This window comes from Sinocyclocheilus anshuiensis, unplaced genomic scaffold, assembly GCF_001515605.1.
Source record: "Sinocyclocheilus anshuiensis isolate Anshui unplaced genomic scaffold, SAMN03320099.WGS_v1.1 scaffold1518, whole genome shotgun sequence".
NCBI classification, from domain to species: Eukaryota; Metazoa; Chordata; class Actinopteri; order Cypriniformes; family Cyprinidae; genus Sinocyclocheilus; species Sinocyclocheilus anshuiensis.
Window position 1 is genome coordinate 244536 of NW_015548194.1, and position 24146 is coordinate 268681.

The 24146-nt window shown below is 38.7% G+C and overlaps 1 protein-coding gene across 1 annotated transcript; it reads right to left on the minus strand.

Moving 5' to 3' along the window:
* Positions 1–5517: 5517 nt before the first annotated feature.
* LOC107653146 (transmembrane protein 200A-like) lies at positions 5518–24013 on the minus strand. Its single transcript, XM_016439790.1, has 2 exons — positions 23548–24013; positions 5518–7374 (listed from the first exon to the last, which is right to left on the minus strand). Exon 2 carries the CDS (start codon positions 7354–7356, stop codon positions 5869–5871), a length of 1488 nt encoding a protein of 495 aa, XP_016295276.1. The 5' UTR covers positions 7357–7374; positions 23548–24013; the 3' UTR covers positions 5518–5868.
* Between the last annotated feature and the right edge of the window lie 133 nt (positions 24014–24146).

Genomic DNA, 24146 nt, shown 5'->3' on the forward strand with positions numbered 1-24146 from the left:
GTCTTGCCCTGCCCTGCTATCCAGCCCTGCCTTGTGCATTGCCTTGCCTTATTTTTTCCCTTCAGAGTTGCTTTAGTTTTATTTTTGAATTCATATAAAAGCCCATTGAACTCTGCATGTGAGTCCTTGCCTCTTTCCTACCACAAAACATTACAATAAGGACCAGTCTTTAAAAAAAGCTTCTCTTTTCTGGTCCCCTTTACTTGGTCCATCTTTCCTCAGTGTACTGCTTCGGTTCAGCCAACACCCTGTAGATGTAAGCAGAGATGTGTGAGATATAATCACTAAGTTCACCTCTTGCCAGATGACAAGACTAAGCTGTGCTTCCTCTGGAGAAACCGAAGAAGTGCAAAGGAAAGCTTTAGTGGCCAAGGATTTATGAATGGCAAGTCTTACTTTTTGGCACAACATGCAGATCAACATGTGCTATATATGCACTGCAACAAATATCTCATAATAACAGTGAATCTGATCCCAATCTAGTAAAATTAGTAGAACAGTCATTCTATGTTGATAGCTGTCTACAGTCTCTACAATCTCCTACAGTATATGCACACAAAAAGCCATATAGGTTGTCCTAAAGCAGGGCTCTCCAAACTCTGTCCTGGAGGGTCACCTGCCTGGAAGTTTCTGGTATGCATAGTAAGACCTTGCTTAGCTGGTTCAGGTTTGTTTAGTTGGGGTTGGAGCTGAACTCTGCAGGACAGTGTAATGTTTGTGTTATCCACTGGATAGGTTTCTTCCTGTATTCCTGGAGATTCCTTTTGTATCAAAAAGGGTGCACCTAGATCCATGCCTCAACAACTGTCTCCATGACTGCACCATTACAATGAAGAAACTGTTAGGATAAAAGTTTTCTCCTTCTGTTTACAGCTTACAATGTAATCATACATCTGGCTTTTCCTCTTTGGCTCACTGCTTGGTGGTCAAGAAATAAAAATAATTTTATTTAAAAATAAATGTAATTAATTAATTAAAAGCAGACTCTAATTTAGTACCAATATTGGCTGAGCTCAGCTGGCCACGTGTGTGCATGTATATGCATAATATTCTCAGAATCCATAAGCAACTTGCTCAGATAAGAGCGCTTTCAGTTTAAAATATTTACAGAGCGATAAAATATTTAAATAGTGTGGCGTGATAGGGTTTTGTATTCTCAGTTGAGTTGGACCTGTCCTGGCTTGTGTGCCTGTGTTGGGGATTTTCAGCACTTTAAATATTAATTATGATTCAGACCAAAAGTATGATCTCAGATATGTTGTATAGTTAATTGGAGGGAGTGTAACTGGTACTAAATAATGCTGTTGTTCTGGTGTTTAGTACAAACATAAAGATTGTAATGTCGTTTTGAATTTGGGAATTTATAATATGAATGTGAAATATGAAAATATTACAAACTGATTAGCTGCTTTGTGTGCTATGTTAAGGGATTTCAGTGGTTTTCTATTTTTGTTCATGAAATGAATAGTGCATTGACCTGAATTTTATGAACAAAATCAATTTTGGGTTTACAATTTTCTGCATGAAATGAAGTGCTGACTAGTACATTTTCCATTTACGATATACAACTGGCTTTTGTTTTTCTGGGTATGAAATGCATTAAAATAACTGCTTTTTGTCATAAAATACTGCTTTTGGTGTCACATAATTCATTCAGTCCACAAAATGTGTAAGGTTAAACAGTGCACCATGATAAAAACATTCTTGCATATGCTCTAACATGAGACATTTTTTATTTATTTTTTATACTATTTTTCAGGAAAGCTATGCTTTTGTACTATTTCCATTTTCATAGCTTACTGTAGACTTTTTTTTTTTTTTTTAGAAAATATTGTTCCATTTTTGAGAATCATCACAGATGCAGACTGAATATTTGTACAATATGTATAAATATCACAGCCAGAGCATTTTATATCAAATTTATTACAAATACTGAATTGCTACTAGGAATGTATAGTATAAAATGAGACAGTATTTCACAGCGATGAACCCTGAAGCCGGTCCAGATGACCAAGTTGTCCTTTGCAACTGGTGTTTCCATTGTGAGGGGCTTTTGACGTCACTTTGCTAACTGGCGGGGGTTTTTTGTTGCTATGGTGAAATTCTGTAACCCCAGTCACAGTGGGTGTTGGTACGACAGGACCTTAATGAGGCACGCAAGCAAACAAAGGTTCTTCTCTCCAAGAGACACCACTAATTATCTCTATTATTGTAGTTACAACAGAGAAAACGTCAAAAGGTAACATTAAAGGAATGTTAATGAAAGTATTTTTTCTGCTAATTATTATTTAATTCATATTCATTTCTTGCTGTCACACCTGGATGTAGATTTGCTTGCAATTTTTTCAATCTGGAAGTTGACTGTGTTCACACAACAATAAAAAACATTAAATAAAATCAAAGTATTTGTTATCATCTTACGTTGCAGATGATGTGTGTAATTACAGCATTGCAGGTGTTAGGTTAGCTCTAGTGCAGTTATCCTCAATCCTGGTCCTGGAGAACCCTAATGCTACACATTTTACATTAGGTCAAATTTATTTGTATAACGATTTTCATAATACACAATGTTGCACAATGTTTGAAAGAAGCTTTACAAAAAAAAAAAAAAAAAAAAAAATCTATAATTTTTACCCATACAATGTCCCCGTGTAACTTAAGACTGGTTTTGTGGTCCAGGGTCACAAATAAGATTACTGTATTGTGAATTACTTGCTAATTGTTAATTGCATTTTACATGTTTTATATAAAAAAAAAAAAAAAAAAAAAAAGTCTAAATTCATTGTCTTATTACTTAAAATCTTATAACTTTAGAATGTGTTATTACAATTGTTTACTGGGAGTTTGCTGAATATTCGTGCAGAATATTAAATGCGAACACAAAACACCACAATAAGTCTATCATGTTATGATGCACTGATATCAAGTAATAACAATATGTGAACATTTGTGGCTGGAGAATATAAACAAACATGAGCTGTAATATGGAGTATTTCCATGGAAACAGGATGGAGTGAATTGTCAGTCACACCCTGACTGGTCGTATTACTCCAGATGGATCTTCACTGACTGGGAGCAGAATTTGGCAGCACTTCCCATGATACTCCTAGAGTTTCCCCGGATGAACACACGAGCACTGCTCAATGTTTTCACCAGGCACTTTCACATGGGCCTAGGCTCTGTTACTGTCAAGCAGGGGTGAACTTAACCAATAAGCGAGGTAAGCGGCCGCTTAGGGCCCCGGAGAATCAGTGGGCCCCATCTGATATTAGCTAAACATATTTGGCAAACGCTCCACTGTGTATTTGTGTTCTGGAGAGTGTCAAATGTTCACTCACTGCTCAAAACGCTGAGTTTTTGTCAAGTGCTGAGTTCTGCAAGCTCGAGAATCCTCTCATTATAACAACGTGTAGATACGATGTAAACAAGAGATTGATTGTGCAGCGCAGACAGCTTTATTGATTAACGGAACGTCATGAGATTGCGATGAACTGATGTGAGTGACAGCTTTTAGTGATTATAGAGGGAGCACTCTTTGCGCACTTTCTAGGCTGTATAATCCTGTCTGTCTCAGAACGGATATATTAAACTCAGAGAAGAAAGTATCCTGTTTCAGGATGTTTAAAAATGACTCGCTTGTGTGCTTTTCCTATGCGCACAGGTGCAAACTGCTGCGCACTCATACAAATGCACAAATGCGATGATTGGAGACTTTTTCAATTAATAATAGATTACATTTTCGATTTGTTTCTCGGCAAACCCTATGCCTTAAGAACATTTGGAATACGGAACAAGTTGCATGGGATAATTTTATGACATTTGAATCCTTTTTGTAAAAAGATTAAAGAAGGTTACAATTCCTTAAATGGACAAGTGCAAGAATTTTTTTTTTTTTTTTTTATAAAGTCTTCTTTTGTGATCTGAAAAAATAAATAAATAAAGTAGCCTTATATGGCTTTAGAACATATAGTTGTGAAGAGGTAAATAAACTATAAACTATGAGAGAGAGCGAGCAAAATAAGGGTTAGGCGTAGAAGAGCACATATTTATTGTGTTGGGGCCCCATACCTGAAATCACTAAGTCCGCCCCTGACTGTCAGCAAACGTGAGCATGCTAAGAAATTAGGGCTGATAACATAAAGTTGTTTTGTTGTTGTTGTCTTTACAGTAAAGTGTTAAACAACAGCATGTATTCTAAAAATTACTATGTTGTTGTGATTTGCTATATATTTTAGGGGCTGCTCTTTGGTCTTTTTAGAGTGACTTATGGGATGACCAGCACTGAACACGGGACCACACAAAGACAGTTCTCTGGTAGCATATATGTTAAAGAATAAAAAGCTACAGGTTAAACCTACATGTGAATTTTTAGTGACACGCAGTTTAATCAAATACTATATTCAGAATTTTTACTTAGAAATGACATTCAGTCCTTTTGTTTCATAACCCAGTCAATGATTTCACACAAATAGAAATAATCATATTTCCCATCATTGTGCACTAACAATGGCAGAACCATAGACTGTATTCCCAAGAAACAAATATACTGATTAACAGTATACCTCAAATTGTGTATAAGATTGCTGCCAGGTTCATAAAAGGTAATGGATTTCATTTACTGTTAATGATAATTGTTTTCTTTGAAGTCACCATTATGGTGATTTGAGTTACATTAGGGGCAGTCATGGCCTAATGGTTAGAGAGTCAGACTTGTAACCCAAAGGTTGCAGGTTCAAGTCTTGGTACCGGCAGGAATTGTAGGTGGGGGGAGTGAATGAACAGTGCTCTCTTCCACCTTTAATACCACGACTGAGGTGACACCCTTGAGCAAGACACTGAACTCCCAACTGCTCCCCGGGTGCTGCAACAAAAATGGCTGCCCACTGCTCCGGGTGTGTTTGTTCACTACTCACTGCTGTGTGTGTGCACTTGGATGCAGAGCACAAATTCCGACACCATACGTGGCTACACGTCACGTCTCTCACTCATTTGGTTCACATAAAGCTATTGTATGGCTGCATCCGAAAACTGAAAAATGCTGCCTTTGGATGACGCATTCCAAGGTAGGAAGGCATCAAGGCGCGTCCAAATCCAATGTTAGCTTCATCTATTGCCGTAATTATATATTCACTTAGTTACCACCAAAGCTCTCTATATTTTGCTGTAGATAATTAAACCGTTACGTTGCCTCAGAAGTCTGTCCGAAATCAGTTTTGTGAGGTGCTTCCGTGTGCAAACGCTGCCTGCAAGTCATTGCCTGATCCGGCAGCAAGGCAACAAGTCAGCTGCCTAAGTTTTTGGATGCAGCCTATGACTTCATAAGAGTTGGAATATAGCAAATGAGTTGTATTGACTACTTTATATTCATTCTTTAACAAATTTTTCTGGTAATTCATTTCTGAGATTTACAATGTAACTACAAACAGGACAACATTAACTGGAAAGGTTGTGTTTATTCTGAGAAACAGATAAATTACACATAGACAAGTTCTCTTCAAAAATATCAGTGTGTGTGTTTTAAACAATAAATTATTTAAAGTAAAATAACTAGCAGTGCTGGTACAACACACATACTGTACTCAAACAGATAACAGATCCTGTCTGAATGTTAACAAAAACACTACAAACACATTTGAACAAGTTTGACTAACCTGTTAGTTACCGAATTGTTTGCTGTACCCATACTTTTATTTACCATTACAGCTTTTGTATTTCAAATTCATGGTGAAATATCATTCTGCAGCACAAAAAGCAGCATAACTGAGCTTTCACTTAATTAAAAAAAAAACAGCAAGAGCTGTCTTCTGTATTGCAGGTGGATCGTGAATGCCAAAAGCCACTGGATTGACATTTGACACTAGCTCAGTTTTAAAATCTAGTCTCTGAGGTGCCTCTCTTCAGACTGCTGCTCATAAACTCATCATGCTCAAAGCTCAAGTTATTGTGAGACCTGGAGATCATAAGAAGTTTCTCTTTTTTAGTGTAGTCCTTCTTCACAGCCACTGGGGGCACTATTAGCCTGTCCATAGGGTCCTCTTTGTTCTCCAGTTTAGTGTATCCTTTACTATTACTGCGGTCCAATCTGGGCCAGCTAGGGTGTTTCCTCTGTTCAGGCTGGACAGTCAGCATTGTGGGCCCTCTCTCTAAATCCAGAGATTTGGAATGGGCTGATAACATGTGGAGGGAGTTATTGGAGCCAAAGTCTTTACGTGCTGCTCCAGGTGACAGGAATCTACCACTGGTGGATCCAGGAGACAGTGAGGAATGGGATGATGTGGAACTTGGGGATTCGGAGTTTCTCCGGAACAGGTGGGCACCTGGAGGCTTGAAAGCTTTGGCGACGTCGGGAACAGGGACTGTTAACGATTCCATTGACGGAGGTCTGGAGTGCACCCTGTTCTGCTCCAAGTCCTCCGTGATGCTATCGATATCAGGCTCGTCGATAACGCAGTTGTTGAGTTTGATGACAGGCAGCGTGAAGGCGCTGATGGAAGAGGAAACGATGGAGCGTGTTTGCCATTTCTTGAGCGCACCACGCTTGTCCTCCCACCGATGTTTACCCTCATCTTGGAACCCAAAGATACATTCAGAACGTTCCTTGTAGGTAGGCGACAACAGGCCTAATCCACCTCTGGCCTCACTCATTAGACCCTCGTCATCCTCAGCCGAGCTGGTCCTGTGGGAGAATCGGACATCCCCATCGAGACCAGAGAAGGACATTAGTGTGTTTGCTGCGAGCCGTGAGGCAAACTGACTGTCCAGACCAAAGGAACGGATCTTTGTGTCCGCATAGGGACCCATGTAGGCACCGTTCGTACACTTCTGCTCTTTAATCCGCAAGCTGTGAATGTCTATGACTGTCGAGTACATGTCCCTCATGTGGATAATCTTAGTCTCACGATCCCTGTTCTCATGTAAGATGGCATTAGCACAGATGAAGATAAAAATCCCAATTCCCATTGTGAAAGGACCCAACATTTTCATCTTTTCTGAATGCAGGTGCTGCTCCAAGAACTGCGCAATAGAGCCCACCTGCTCTTGGCCAACCTGCGTATTGTTTACAGACAACTTGCTTTCTGGTGCCTTCTGGTGATCCTTATGAGGCCAGTATCCTAGAACAGCCATTGCGATGCCTGCCATGAGGATCAGCACTCCCAAAACCAGGAAGAATCCTGAGGCCGAATACAGTCTGATCTTCCCTCTGACCACCACCACATCAGCTCTAGGTTTACGCTTAGTGCGTTTCTTCTCAGGTGCAGAGGTGGCGCTCTGGATTGGCAGATGATACTGAGAGCGGGCGGAGTCTTGTCTTTTCAGTGCTGCGAGCCCTGTGATCACCCCACCTGTTGCAAACATTGCTATGGCAATACAAGCCTGCAAATAAAGGAATAAACAAGTGTTAAAGTAAGCCGGAGGCCTCAGTCTTGATTCAAGTGTCTCATCTTTGATCTCTAAGTCAAACTGTAGCTGTTAGGGAAATTTGGTCACTGAATGCTGGTCTAAACACTGTTGTTAATCTTTTTAAATGTTTTTAGATCACAGTATTATGTTGTTATCCTTGTCTTGCTTTGTACACAGAGCAAGCAAATCAAAGTCATGATAGTTGCATAATTATGAAGTACATGAGAGAAAATGAAAAATGAATCAAGATTAAAATGTAAGACAACTCATAACATGATGGAGATTTGTTAAAGAATATTTCCCCATGTCTTGATCCCTCTAGCACTGTAAATGCTAGTTTGAAATAAATGATGAAATTATTCTCTGAAAGATATCCTGTTATGGGGTGTTTGTCTGCAGCAGGGACTGGAGCACTTGTCAGGGTAGAAGGAAAATAAATGGGGCAAAATACCATCAAATTCTTGAGGACAATCTGCTGCCCGCTGCCAGAAAGTTGTCAATGGGAAGAAGGTTTACCTTCCAACATGACAATAACCTAAAGCACACAGCAAAACTGACCACACAGCGGTTGAAGGAGAAAAAGATGAATGTCCTTGCATGGCCTCGTCAGAGCCCAGACTTAAACCCCACTGAAAATCTGTGGAATGACCTGAAGACTGCAGTCCACAAACGTTCACTGTAAAATTTAACTGAACTTGAGCAGGTCTGCAAAGAAGAGTGGGCAAATGTTGCAAAGTGTAGATATGCAAAGTTAGTAGAGACAAATCCCAACAGACTAAAGGCTGTAATTAAAGCAAAAGGTGGTTCAGCAAAACCTTTTTCCAACTCAGTGATTCTGTTTTTTTTTTTTTTTATATTTTTCTAACATGTTAGTGTTTTATCTTTCACTTGGATGTTATAAGTTGCACTGAGTAAATACAGCTCGATAAAACACAAACGGTGTCCGTCTTCATTTCAGGCTGCAAAGCGACAAAATTTGATTATTTTAAAGTGGGGTGAATTATTTTCTATACCCACTGTATGTCTGTCATTAGGAAAGAGCAAGTAAACAACAACAAAAAAAAGTGTAATTTCACAAATACAGCCTAAATAATTTGGTCATAGAGGTAATTTTTATTAGTAAAGATTGGTATACTGCATGTTAATTAACAGTTTTCAGATAGAAATCCCCCTTGAGGCTCACTGCTCTTCTCTCTGCAGGGTCACTAGATCCTACACATACAATGTGCAATCCTACAGATTTTTTTTTACACTGTCTGTTTATTGATTTGCAAGTAAAACCTTAAACCACATATTTATGTTAGAGATACAGCCTTGTGGGCACCATGCTGTCATATCACGCAGTAGGACTGTCAAAATGGCTGAAAAACTAAATTCGAATTTTGTACTTAAATATTATCAAAATTTGAATTATATTCTAATTTAAAATGCATAATTTCAGTTAGGGTGAAAAAAGCTTTTGCTTCAATTCTGAGGCCACAAGAGGGCGCATCGAGCAAATTATTACTAATGCACGTTTATTCAAAGCATAAGAAAACATGACTATCTGTGAAAAAAGTGCATAATGTACATAATTAACAATTATAATTAATTAAAACAAAACAGCATCATGTATGTATGCATAGTTTAATACAAAGGGAGGAAAGCCAATTACACAGAGTACATTTTTCATTTAAAAACATGAGATGCAGTGGGATGGGGAAAAACCCGCCATAAAGTCTCGAGATATGTTTTTAAAAAGTTGAACTTACATTAATTTTGCATGGCTTTCTAAACATGCGGCTCTCTTGTGCGAGACGCGAGTGCAATGGTGATAGATGTCCCTCTAGAAAATGCGCGAAATATGTCTTCTGTGTGAACGGCTTGGTTTCAGTTTTGAGGTAAACAAGATCTTCTCTGCATTGATGTTATCTTTTTCCGCAATATTTTGAATGAACAACGCAGCAGTGCCGCATCTAGTGGCTTCAACTGGATAGGCTAACAAAAACATTATAATGCAACGACACTTAAATCGTCATCGCATCTCGTGCGCCGCTGATAAGGCAGCCTCCTTAACACACACCTAAAATTCGAATGCAACGTTTTTGCATTCGAATGTGGATTTTTATTTTAAATTCGACGAATATTCGGAATTTGAATTTTTTTTTTGACAGTCCCATCACGCAGCAATGCTTTGGTCGACTACTGATGGTCGTTCTTAAACGATTCGTTCATTTTGAATGAAACTGAAATATGACTCGGAACATCGAGTTGCCTCAGCGAGGGATTTGTTAATTTCATAGATTCTGTACCGGAAAGAGAAATGATTAGTTCATCTCCTGAGCCTTCAGGTCCAAGTCGTTCATTCTTTTGTCACATGACGTGAGAGCAGCAATGGATACAGAAATGTGTTAATAATTCCCAACCTCCCTTATAAACAAACGCATTTTATTTTTTTATTTTTACAGTTATGTAATGTTTCCGGTCTCGAATTTTAATGAAAATTAATTAATAATTTCTGTTTCTTATAATTTGGTCTTGGTTGCATTATAGTTCATATAATGAGATCAATGTTTGCGTAAATGGATATGTTGGGGAATTTGCATATTAATATTTAACATTTTTATTATATTCTGCTGAAATCAATGAAATGACTTGAAAAAGGGTTTGTTCATTTTGCTAAATGAGATTCAAAGATCCGAGTCAGTAAAATGATACAAACTTCCCATCAATATGGCCAACCTGAGTTTGAGTCCTGGCTTGAGATCCTGTTCCTGTCCTATTACTTCCTGATTCTCCAGTCATTTCAAACAACGGCAAAAGATAACTTTAAAAAGTATTTTTTAAATTTTTTTATTGTGAGCTCACTTTTGTTTAAGCATTTTGAAGCACATCGTAGTCATTGATATTACAGTACACTCCTGACTCAACTGGCCATCACAACAGCTGAATTCTGTATCAATGCAATTAATGTAGAAGTTGATACTTTTCTTTGCAACCATAAGATTGATTCTAGCCCGCTCCTGAAAAATATGTCATATTTTGTCTCACTCCCATCCACAACTTTCACAATGCTGTGCTCTCACCTGCTAAAGCCAATAAGTAGAAGTCTATAAGGGTTTTTCAGTCACACTCCTGTAAGATTTTGTCCTGTTACAGTGTCATAGGCTATTTTTTTTTACAATTATCATTGGGAAAAATTGAAAGCAAGAGAAAGAGAAAGCACATCACATAAAACACTTAAAAAAAAGAAAGAAAATAAATGCAGATTTTTACATTTCTAACAAAAAGCAGCAGGCAATAGGAATGTGCTGTCCCTCACTGTAGCATACAAGCAAAAACCTCTGATTTACCTTTGTTTGGTCTTCAAAGCATTATCATCTCTAACTAGGTTATCTGCTTTCATGCACAGACATTTTGCTTCAAGGGCACTAAACACCTGCATCTGTAGATTGTTTATTTTTTTATCAGGTTACGCTGTTAAATAATTATATTTAGAGTTAGAGTTGAAAAAGTAATTATATATATTTTTGGATGCATGTCATTATCTTTCATATTTCATCAGATGAAACAGCCAAACAGGTATAAGAGGTAAGCTTTAGTCTAGTGGTCATTTTTCATCGATCAATCAGTGAAAGCAAGTGAGAACCAAAATGATGGCTACATGTTAACACAGAGGAACTAATCAGATCCAGGGGGATGAAGGTGAACCCACCAAGCACACCCACACATAGAAAGAGGTATTGGTGATTTTCTCTTCTGATGTTGACTCTCTGGGTAAACTCATCAAATATCAGTGGCAGGCGGCAGAGAGAGAGGGAGGGGAGAGGGATATCGATAAAAGGAAGAGGAGTCTTCCAACCTCTTCTAATAAATGAATGAATAGATGAATTTACAAATCAGCTTGGACCGCGACGCAAACAAACTTGTCCGAGCTCAGAACAGCTTTACTCTGGAGCAAAGTTGATTTTGTGACACTGTTACTGCACAGATGCAACATTGCTGCGAGATCCAGTGAGAAGCGTTTGAATTCGCCGCACAATGATAAGGTTGCTGCGAGAAGAATCATTCAAATTCTGCACAGAATTCTGTGTTATAAACAGTGCTGACGTACGTCAGGAATCCAGAAGTGGTAACGCTAACTGTAACCATGGTGTTGTGGCAGAAATAGTCGAATGCATTACATCATTCATTTCAGGGTTTGTACAACCTTTTGAGAGAGCAATTCAAGCACTTTTCAATGACTTTCAAGCATTTCACACAACTATTTCCAGCACTTTAAAGCTCTAAAATGATCCAGATTGAATGTTATTTTTAATGGGATGACCAAAATATACTTTGTGGTAAACAAACACTTATGTAAAATTAAAAAAATACATCAAATCACAATTATAACCAGTTGATGGCAGGAGCACTTATTGGCTTATGAGTCATTCATTTCTACTTTTTCTCTATATTTTGAAATTATAAAATCACTATTATAAAATATCAAATCATAAAGAAATCAGATTTTGTCCGAATGAAGTAACACATTTGAACACATTTTTTGTGTATGAAGTAAGAAGTCACAAAGTGCCTTGAAAAACAAACTTTTCTTCAATTTGCTACTAAATCAAACATAATCACTGAAGTTGGTCAGTTCCATATAGTAGAAGAATAATGGTACATTTAATAAGAGTGGAATATGTACATTTTCTGTATAAAAATTAGATTTTGCACCTGTTACTGTTGTTAATAAAAGTACATTTTGTATGCATCTTATCTCAAGCTTAGTGCTTTACGGTCAAATCTGTATAAACAATAAACAAAAGAAAAATAAACAAGAAATGAACATGTAATATTATTAGTAATTGCACTTATTATTGCAAAATAATAGTAATTTTATGATAAAATTATCTATATTTTAATACTCCCACACACCACCCTCAAATGTTAGTCTGGAGCCCTGGACTGCAAAAAGACATTCATTGCTCGTTATCTATGTATGGATATTTTATTTTAGGCAAGGGGTTTCAAAGCTACAAAGCAAATGTGATACAAGAATGCACTTTGAGGAGCATTGCACGGAGTGCTAATACAAAGCAATGTTGACTTGTAGCTCGATTTTCATAGGGGACGTCACACCTAGCAACCGTGTTTTCAGAAATTCTGCTCTGCCAGAGGTCTGTCACATACAATGGAAGAGGGATGAGAGACTAAATTATCACATTTCTTTCATTCCTTGCCCCAGATTTACTGAATTAGAATGCTATATCACATTTGGAAAATTAGGCTACCTCTAATATCCAGGTTTCTCAAGACAGTGGGTAGAGTGGTTCTACAAAGAAAAAAAAAAGGTTGTTGAGAAGGTGAAATGAAATAAGAAATATTTGGATATTTGGTTGTTTTGCTTATTTTAATGCGTGTTTTGCCTTTATTATTATTGAAATCATTTTAGTCATCTTGAGGTCCCCTTGGAAATTAGCTGAGACTATAGTGGGCCCCAGACCCCTGGTTGAGAGCCACTGCACTAAGTAGTAGGGCTGTTAACATGGCTGAAAAATTACAGACATTATTGCAGTAGCTCTGTATTCTATTCTTTTCAGGTTATTTTTATTCAAAAACATTGCTAGTGCATTGTTAATATTTTTTGGTGTTATTTGTTTCTCAAAATTTTCATCAACAGTGTTTTAATCAAATATAGTTTAATTAAGGTTCATGATGTGCATATTCGTCTCGTCTTTGTTATCAAATCAGAAGTCAAAAAACTTTTTGTTAACTGCCCTTTTTATCAGAAATGACATTGAGGAAATGGACACTCTACTGTATGTCACAAATACGTCTTGGCACCACTGATACAATCATGCACAGTTTTTGCACTTGAATGTGCTTTTTAATATTTTAAATTCAATGAATGCTCAAAGAATACTCAATAAATACTCAAATTTTAATTTAACAGCCCTGATACATGGCAATACTCTCTATTGTTCAGCATCAGCAGCATGTGAGCAGCATGTATTTTTCCAGTGCCCAAATACACAGGAAAAATATGTGGCACTTGCCGTGTTAAACAGGCATAACTACTACAGTAGTTGAAGAAAATGCCAATAAAAACAACAGAAGACAAAGCTAGAACAACACTGGATGTGGAAGGGTGTCAGAAGTTACCCGCATTTGTACAATTAGAGTTTAAAATAGTGTAAAGATGAAGGAACTCCATATGGTCCTCTGCCCAGTCAGGTGAAATATTACAAAGCAGTGTACACATCTGTACAAATTCATGGTCAAAAGTCAATACTTTGAAACTTCAACCCTGCTTCTGGAGATCTACTGTCCTGCTGAGTTTAGCGCCAACACTGCTGAACCAGTTTAATAAAGGATGACCTATAGGGGTCATGAAATTAAGGATAAAAATGCTCTTGACATTTACACATATAAGAAGTTTATTCTACAATAAAAACATATGGCAAGTTTCAAACCTAAAACTAACTCTGCGGTTTAAAATATGAATGATTCTTTCCTACTCTTCTGAAACACCCTGATTTGAAATCGGGAGAATCATGACATCAAAATCTCCCCCTGACACGCCTATTAACATGCGTCATCGTCATCTGTAATCAAGGACTTTTCTGAGCAACTCATGTCTGTCCATCAATCACAACAGCCATACTGCTGTTAGGGACAGAAATACCTTTTGCAAACTTTATAAACTAACCTCGAGAAACATAATATAAAAATGATCTGTGATGGGTGTGATATGTAATGGCTCATGCACAGATGTTCAAAGATCATTCTCTTTATAATCGCTGGAGCAGCACGAGTTTATCATTGATTTCATTACTGCATTTTTCACCAAAACTCCCATTATTATCAACGACTCAGTTGACGCTCTTATTTGCAATGTGTTTTCACTGTGTTATTTATGATTAAAATATTCGTGAGAGTGCAGAAATCATATTGCATTAAGTAGAAAATTGTGAGCATAATGTGCTCAGTAGACATGTTCGGCTACAGTGCAGCTCTGCAACCTTTGATACAACAGAAGTAGCTCTAAATATAATGCTGTAATCCACACTTTTCACGATTATCATCTTGATGGCTGTTATAGTAAAAATACAGTAAAAGTTTTTAGGAGAGAGTTCCATATGCAATGCTCATTTCATATGCAAAGATGTTAGCCAATCATAGCAGTGGGCGTTTACATTGTATCAGAGCAGACACGCCCCTTTTCACAGAGCGTTCAAATCAGAAGCTAAATTCAGGGTAGAAATTTTTTTGATTTTTAAAAAAATTCTAAAATTGTAAGTATATGCACCTCAGGAAACATTACAAAATAATTTAAAACATTTATTTCATGACCCCTTTAAAAGTACAGGCAGGTTTGTTAGAGTTGGTTGGAATTAAACTCTCCAGGACCGGGGTTCAAGATTCCTGCTTTGAAAGGCTAGAGCACTCAACACTGTACAAAACAAAAATGAAAAATACAGAAACATGAACCATTCTCTGGGCTTAACTCAGGAGTCAACGGGCCTATTACACTCACTGCTGAGAGATAAGGCCATACAATTCCCGCTAGTTTTTAAGACTGAGAATCAGATGAAAAATTAGCTAGTGGGATAGTTATCCGATATCAAAATGTTGGTTTAGTCAAGTCAAGTCAAGTCAAGTCAAGTCTGCTTTATTGTCTCACGTGCAGTGTGAACGCTCTGATCCGTTAACATGGGCGCTGAAAAAATACGCACCACAGACTGGCGTTACGTTTGTATGCCCGCCCGGTCTGTTCTGTTCTCGTGCTCCATTTAGGCGCGCTGCATTCTGATTGGTTCGGATAGCATACTGCGGGTGGTCGGGGGCACGGAAAATCGTGCTATAAAGCGATTTAGAAATCGCACACGCTCAAATCGGGATTGTATGACGATTAATTAATTTCGATTAATCGCACAGCCCTAGTTCACCTAAAAAAGCCACCGGGTGCCATCCAAACTATCTATCACAAAATAACCACCAAATATGGAATCTTGAGACTCAGACCTTTCCAACGATATGTATTTTGTCAAGATTATAAAAAGTTTTGAGTCTAAAATACTATAATACATTTTGTAATATGATACCCCCGCTAAGGGGGAGGAGACGGCTAAAAGATTTTGAAGTACCATTTCTATGATAACGCAATGTCCAATTTCAAAATGGTTTTCACAGGATGAATTTTGAGATTTTAAGCTACAAGCTTTTAAACATTTTGGCAGAAAACTGCTTCTCATTACAAAACTGGTTAAATGCGATAGCTTAGACTTAGAGAGAAGTCTAAGCCATATTTTTTCTGCATTGGTCTGCGGGCAGAGAGTGTTTCACATTTAATCTCAAAATGAAAGTGTTCACACAGTGTGAAGATGCAGCTCAAAAGATGTTGCTCATAATGAAGTGTTTTGGGTGGCTCAGTTCACAGTAAACACTTTGCAGGTGCTCCGAGTTTGGATTGTGTTTAAAGTGCGACTTAGTTCATTTCAAACATTTTTGTGGACAAAAAGCTATCGCATTTAACCAGTTTTGTAATGAGAAGCAGTTTTCTGCCAAAATGTTTAAAAGATTGTATCTTAAAATCTCAAAATTCATCCTGTGAAAACCATTTTGAAATTGGACATTGCGTTATCATAGAAATGGTACTTCAAAATCTTTTAGCCGTCTCCTCCCCCTTAGCGGGGGTATCATATTACAAAATGTATTATAGTATTTTAGACTCAAAACTTTTTATAATCTTGACAAAATACATATCGTTGGAAAGGTCTGAGTCTCAAGATTCCATATTTGGTGGTTATTTTGTGATAGATAGTTTGGATGGCACCCGGTGGCTTTTTTAGGTGAACTAGGGCTGTGCGATTAATCGAAATTAATTAATCGTCATAAAATCGCGATTTGAGCGTGCGCGATTTCTAAATCGCTTTATAGCACGATTTTCCGCGCCCTCGACCGCCCGCAGTATGCTATCCGAACCAATCAGAATGCAGCGCGCCTAAATGGAGCACGAGAACAGAACAGACCGGGCGGGCATACAAACGTAACGCCAGTCTGTGGTGCGTATTTTTTCAGCGCCCATGTTAACGGATCAGAGCGTTCACACTGCACGTGATTGCGGTCCGGCAGTGCGCTCCAGGAGCGGTGCGTCTGCAGCAGTCATGTTGCGATCGTTTCTGCACGGAGTCTATTTCTGCTGTGCTGCACGCGCTGAATTAAAGTGACAGCGCATTATTCGGGGTATCATATTACAAAATGTATTATAGTCTTTTAGACTCAAAACTTTTTATAATCTTGACAAAATACATATCGTTGGAAAGGTCTGAGTCTCAAGATTCCATATTTGGTGGTTATTTTGTGATAGATAGTTTGGATGGCACCCGGTGGCTTTTTTAGGTGAACTAGGGCTGTGCGATTAATCGAAATTAATTAATCGTCATAAAATCGCGATTTGAGCGTGCGCGATTTCTAAATCGCTTTATAGCACGATTTTCCGCGCCCTCGACCGCCCGCAGTATGCTATCCGAACCAATCAGAATGCAGCGCGCCTAAATGGAGCACGAGAACAGAACAGACCGGGCGGGCATACAAACGTAACGCCAGTCTGTGGTGCGTATTTTTTCAGCGCCCATGTTAACGGATCAGAGCGTTCACACTGCACGTGATTGCGGTCCGGCAGTGCGCTCCAGGAGCGGTGCGTCTGCAGCAGTAATGTTGCAATCGTTTCAGCACGGAGTCTATTTCTGCTGTGCTGCACGCGCTGAAAGTGACAGCACATTATTCGCAGTAAAAAATAAAATGGATTGACACGGAAATTTCTGCTTCTGCACCGCATACACATACTGTATACACACTGCAGACAGAGTACGTGTGAACTTGGCGCAAAAAATATAGTTCAACGCCACAAAGAGCTCTATGACCAATGCATGGCAAAAAAAATCCCTGGACACGGGATTTTTATTTTATTTTTTTTCTGCCATATGTCTATTCTAGAGACATTTTGTTACACCTTTACTTTGTGATTATTTTGCCTTATGTCTGTTCTAGAGACATGTTACAGCTTTTTGATAAAGCTCTAATTGGAAATATATTTCAAATTCACAATGAATGCATTTATGACTGTAAATCATGTCTGTGTGTGTTAAAAATCGTGATTAAAATCGAAATCGCAAAATTGATCAAAGAAATCGCGATAGGTTTTTTTTGCCCATATCGCACAGCCCTAATATGAACCTAATTTTTTTTTTATATTAACTTCAAATTTGGAACACAACTTATGTAGACATATGGCTTTAATTTTATAGCAATTTTGTATTTTTAACTATTTTTTAAAATATTTATTTTATATAAAAGAAAAGAAAAATAGTACAATACATTTTCTTTACAGTAAATTAAAACTTCTATAACTTTTTAATACTTTCATTTTATTAAATGAATAATATGAAATAATTCACTTCTGTAATAATCTGCTAATTGTCGTCTTTAAAAAGAGACCAACCTTAGGTCTGTATTCAAAAGCGTTCATGAATTATAATAATTATTTTTTTGGGATAGTGCACTTTCTCGTGAATTTTCAAAAATGGGGATGACAGTTAAGGGGTTAATATAACACAAATTGTAGCCTTTAAATTCTGTCAATCTGATCACAAAATACAAACAATATATGTGTTTTTCCACTCTTTAATGTGGCGTGAGATAATTATTCGCTTCAGTTCATATGCCATGAATCAATCATCTTTTCCTCTTTTCAGAAATAAACATGAATGAATATCAGAAGACATGTTTAAAAAAATCATAACAACTTAATAAAAACGAATGCCTCATGTAATCGATCAAACGGTGTTTTGAAAATCGTCAATAATAGTCATTACAGTCGTAACATAACATTTACCTCAGAAACGACAAAATATAACTTTGCCAACATTGTTTTATTATTTTCATAAATCAGTCAGTTAACTGCCACAGACTTTTTTTTAGTAGGTTTTGAATTAACTTTATTCACGCAATATAACTTTAATCTCATAATTTTTACTTTTTTCTAAAAATATTATGGCACTAAACGCTGCCATATTTACTAAATTAGGCTACTTAATGCAAACACACTCTTGGCACAGCGGCCCAAAACGCAAAAAGAGGAAAAAACAAAAACACAAAACTACTCACATTTTAGTTGTAATTAATTTTCATTTAATTTAATTCTCTGGGCCTTTCTCTCGGCAAATTCATCCACAATGTCCTTGGTGTTTTTTAAGGCTTTGTGTATACTCGAAAATAATTTCTACTTTCGATAGTGTTTCGATAAAAGAGAATTAAAATTAAAGAAAGAGAATTAAAACTGTACAGGTGTTGCTGAAGCTAGATGTGATACAGCCTTTTCAACTAGCTAGATACCAACCTCACACAGATTTTTTTTTTTAATTATTAACCTATTTTATTTGGCCGTGCACTGCAAAAAATGCTTTTCTTACTTAGATTTTCTGTCTTGTTTCCAGACAAAATATCTAAAAAAATTCTTAAATCAAGAAGGATTTTCTATACAAGTAAAAATTATTGTCTTGTTTTCAGAAAAAACAAGTCAAAATTAAGTGAGTTTTTGCTTAGAACAAGCAAAATAATCTGCCAATGGGGTAAGCAAAATAATCTTATTTCAAACAGAAAACAAGATTATTTTGCTTACCCCATTGGCAGATTATTTTCCTTCTTTTCAAGCAAAAACTCACTTAATTTTTACATGTTTTTTCTGAAAACAAGACAATAATTTTTACTTGTCTAGAAAATCCTTCTTGATTTAAGAAGTTTTAGATATTTTGGCTGAAAACAAGACAAAAAAAACTAAGTAAGAAAAGCATTTTTTGCAGTGTTGTCATGTATTAAGATCGCGACAGATGCTCTGAGCTCTTTAGTCACGTGAAAAAATCTAAGTAAGAAAAGCATTTTTTGCAGTGTGGCAATGCAGCGCTTGCGTGTAGTGTAGTTTTAGAAAATGCGCGCAGTTCTGCAGTCCTTTGGGAATTTGCCGCTGGCTCTTCTGTAGACGGTGTTACGTGAGGTATAATTTATTTTGGTTTTATTAAATGGGCAATCTTTGGTCTGATTAGTCTATTACTTGTTCCAAAGCAAAAGTTCTATGGCATATTTATTGTGGCCACTAATTAAGAATACGTTCTCTCGTTTTAATTAAAAGCTCCCCCTCGGCGGGCCCCCAATCAGCCCGGGTCCATATGCACGTGCATACCCTGCATACCCAGATGCTACGGCCCTGCCTCTGATCACAACTAGGGATGATCCGATCGATCGGCCGGAGATCGGTAATCACCGACTGAATCATCAGCCGATAATCACATTTTATGACTCGATTGGTACTCACTAACTTGGTCAATCTCATGAACCGATCGCAATTTGATGACGTCAATGTGTGACGACGTACATGATGCGTGGGTACATAAATGATTTGGTGCCACAGTCATGTCATCGCTGGTGTGGAAATGCTATGACGTTTCAACAAAAACAACGACATTTCACGAAACAATGACAAATTTGCTATTTGTCGTGTATGTTTTGCATGATGATATGATAAATAGATGGTTCATTTTTAATAGCAGATTCACTGCACACGTCTGCGGCGCATTATGGCTCCACGGCTACCGGAGCTGATCGCGGCCGCTCTAGTCAGTGCTTGTGTTTATCAGCCAGCCGTGGCACGGTTCTGAAGCGGCTCTCCGGGCTGCTTGGCTAAAAATAGTATTTTTGTTAGTTGTCACAGCGTGGAGGACGGAACAAAACCTAATCGGAGCCGTAAGGGATAACGGTAACATAATATGCTGATCGTGGGCTGCTTTTAAATGAACATTTAATGTTATTTTTAAAACAAAATACCTTCTTTGGCCATATTAGCCTACTCAATAGCATTAACACAGGATTTACTCCTTTTTAAACTTTATCTGGAATGTCACGGTTTCTGTCACTGCAACTTCCCGATCAGGCGAACACACACATCCGACCCGCGGATTATCCACAGCACCTGTGGATATAGGAAAAGCTAAATATGTTTGCTGCGTAAATCAGACGGACTTACTGAAAATGCAAATTAATTCTCTGCCAGCAGGAGGTGCTTTAAAGCGGGAGAAACGTCTCAGGTTACGCATGTAACCATGGTTCCCTGAGAACAGGGAACAAGACGCTGCGTCCTCTAGAGGGCGCTAGGGGAACGCCCTCAGCGTGACCGGTGTCTGAAGCATGAATGAAAAAACGACAATGAACTTGACAAAGGCAGGCGGCAGCCTATGACGTAAACAATAAAGTGACTGCGGGTATAAAAGAACACCTGCGGAATACGTCATACTCTTCTTTGTCTTCAAGCCTTGTGTATGGAAGCACATGCGTCTGCCTCACGAGAGAGAAGGATGCGCTCACTGTTTGCATTCGCGGGACTACTAGAGGCAGAGGTCTGTACTCGAGTGTAATGGCAAGTTTTTGAGTTGTTAGGCTTTTGTTTGAGCCTCCTCATCCTCTCAGCCCAGGTACGTGTATTTAGGTTGAGCATGGTCTCTGCTCCTCTCGCCGAGAGAGTTATGCTGAGCACTCTGCTCCCCAGTATTTTTGTTTGCAGTTATTTCAGGGTTTTGAGGCCCTCTGTGAGCCTCCCTGATCAGCTATTCCTGAGCCTGGTAGCTCCCTCACGATAGAGCCTACATGCTAATAGTACTGTCTAAGCAGAGCTCTAGGGAGCGAAGTACAGTGCCTAACGACTCAAAGCTGGAGTACTAAGCTAGGAGTACTGACCATGCTCCTAAGTGCCGAACAGAGCTCTAGGGAGCAAGCACTCAACATACCAACCCTCTAAAGCAAGGGGAGTGCAACCACCCACCCTTATGGATCAGCGTACTCAGTACGAAGACCTCAAGTGAGGGGAGTACTCAAAAGCTCGACCTAAGAGCGACTTATCAAGGAGGCCCACCAGAGCCTAACAACCTAAACAGCCACAGAGCTCTGCTGAAAGAACACTAGGAACTGTGATCTCAGCATAGCGACCCTCAAAGGGAGGGGGAGCTACCAGGGTCATGAACAGCTGATCAGGGAGGCTCACAGAGAGCCTCAAAAACCCTGAAATAACTGCAAATGAAAATACTGGGGAGCAGAGTGCTCAGTATAACTCTCTCCTCAACCTAAATATTCACGTACCAGGGCTGAGAGGATGAGGAGGCTCAAAGGAGGCTCAAACAAGAGCCTAACAACTCAAAAAATTTGCCATTACACCAAGTCAGGAGCCTCCTTAACCAATAATGTAGATATCTCACATTATACACAGTTGCTATTCTGTGAAATAAAATAAAACAAAAAAAGGAATTCTGAAAGAGAAAGCACTCCTCAGATTCCTTCCATGCCCCGCCTACAATCCCCGTGATCGGTCTGATTAACTGCCTCAGCAGCCGTGAGACCCGAAACGCGGGTGAGAGGCGCTCACTTCTCGAAGAGAATCAGGCATACAGAAGAATCAGTCAAGAACAGAAACCGCCGCGAATGCATCGCATTAAGCTTGTTCAACTCCCTTGAGAGGCGAATGCGTTCGTGCAAACGCTGACAAACACTCGAGTACAGACCTCTGCTCTAGTAGTTCTGCGAATGCAAACAGTGAGCACATCCTTATCCCTCGTGAATCAAACGCACGTGCTTCCGTACACAAGGCTTGAAGACAAAGAAGAGGATGACGTTTTTCGCAGGTGCGCTTTTATACCCGCACTCGCTTTATTGTTTACGTAATAGGCTGCCGCCTGCCAATGTCAAGGGCATTGTCGTTTTTTCATTCATGCTTCAGACACCGGTCACGCTGAAGGCGTTCCCCTAGCGCCCTCTAGAGGACGCAGCGTGGAGTTCCCTTTCGAAAGGGAACAGAGGTTTCCCCGGTACCGGCTGTACTCGAGATGAAATGAAATAACATTGAACATTTTCTAAAGATAGTCTTCTTTCAGAAATACAGTGATATAAAAACACCCGTGCCTCGTTTTGATTTTTAAACGTGCAGTACGTGCTCATGTTTATTCAACAAAGCCTTTTGGAAAATCTGTCAGTTTTGATATTGTGGCGAGCGCCACAAATAAATAAATGTATAGGAAACACATCCCACAGCACAACCACCTCAGCCCAGCTTCAGTCTACTCATCACCTTAACTTTAACTGCGTTTGTAGCCGGCGCCAGACTGATGAACAAACACAGAACGGAAGTTAACTTCGGCCCAGGCGTGTGCGCCCGATGAAACGTCTACATAAAGCTTGAAGCATCAGAATCGGCATCGGTATCGGCCGATCACGACAAGAAATCGGTACTCCGTATCGGCTGCAAAAATCCTGATCGGAGCATCCCTAATCACAACTAAACAGAATCCTACAGGAAGCCTCAAACCATGAATTAAGAAAGTAAACAGGGAGAATATTCATCTCATACTAAAAACTGGTTAAAAAAAGAGAGCAAACAGTTACTTATCTAGCAAAGAATTCTCCATCTAAAAGGCTTTCTGTGTTAAACCCTGGAATAGACATTTCTATGGTCTAGATATATTTAGGACTTTATTAAGACATCCCCAAATCACCCAAAGATCCTCACAGTTTGTTATAAACATGCTATATAATATGTAAGATAAATTTGTATATGTGCATATGCATGATGTACAAGTGCATATGTTTATTATTCATTTTGTTATGAATTAGAATCCATTTATAAATTGAGAGATTGTCTTAAGGCTGACTAGATGCTTGTATGAATATATATGACTACCCACGATCATCTGTTGTTCATAAGCACAGATCATTTTGTGTGTGTGTGTGTGTGTGTGGGAGGCAGAAGCCTCTGCGGCCCAATCATATCCATCATATGCTCTCCAATATTGGTCTTGTTTTCATCTGCTCATCTGTCGGATGGAGAGATACTGACCTTTAACAAACCTGCTGAACATTTCCCTTACCGCATCATACAGATGAAGAGAACCACTTCTATGTAAGTAGATAAGAATAACTGAGAAAATGGCAGAAGTGAAGAAATAAATTTGAAATCTGTGCGTAATGATGAAAACGCGTTTGCTATGATCTACACTTCACTAAATCCAAATATATTTTTACTGGTTTGCGGTTCAGTGAATGATAAAGCTTAACATGAATGTTGTATTGACCGATAACACACACCTGTCCGCTGAGATCCTCCTCCTAATGTTAGGTGTCCATTACGCACAAGCAGATCTCACGCGCAGCATCATATTACCGCTTCACAGCGGAGGACACTTTCGCTAAGACTTTGCTTTGAAAGCTGTTTTTCTGTAGTTTGATAATCCAGTCGATGAGATGCTCTTTGTTTGGATGTCTGGAGAGAAAACTTCCGTCTGAGCGCACTCATGCTCTCCATCTCAGCCCAGCGAGACAAACTTCACGATTCTTACGAAAGAAACTATGGTCTGGGTGAGAATATCTCTAAACGGAACAAGTTTGTCTGTCTTTTTTCTTTCCTTTGTTTCCTTTCAGCCCCCCTTTCTAGTCTATGAATCCATGATAAACAGTACAAAGACGAGCGTGATTTCATTTGATTGTATAATTAATAAATAACAAATACCGGTGTTCTTTGTGAAGCATCTCCTCAGAGGCGGAGAGCTCGAGACCGAGGCGCGAATCGTTTGTGCAGAGCGCGAGCGTTGCCTTTGTACTCCCACGTGACGCCATTCCAAATGACGCACACAGAGAGAGAGAGAGAGAGAGAGAGAGAGAGAGAGAGTGTGTGTGTGTGTGTGTGT

Excerpts from the sequence above, each read along its gene's own strand:
- LOC107653146 (XM_016439790.1), bottom strand. The coding sequence starts at position 7,356 with ATGTTTGCAACAGGTGGGGTGATCACAGGGCTCGCAGCACTGAAAAGA.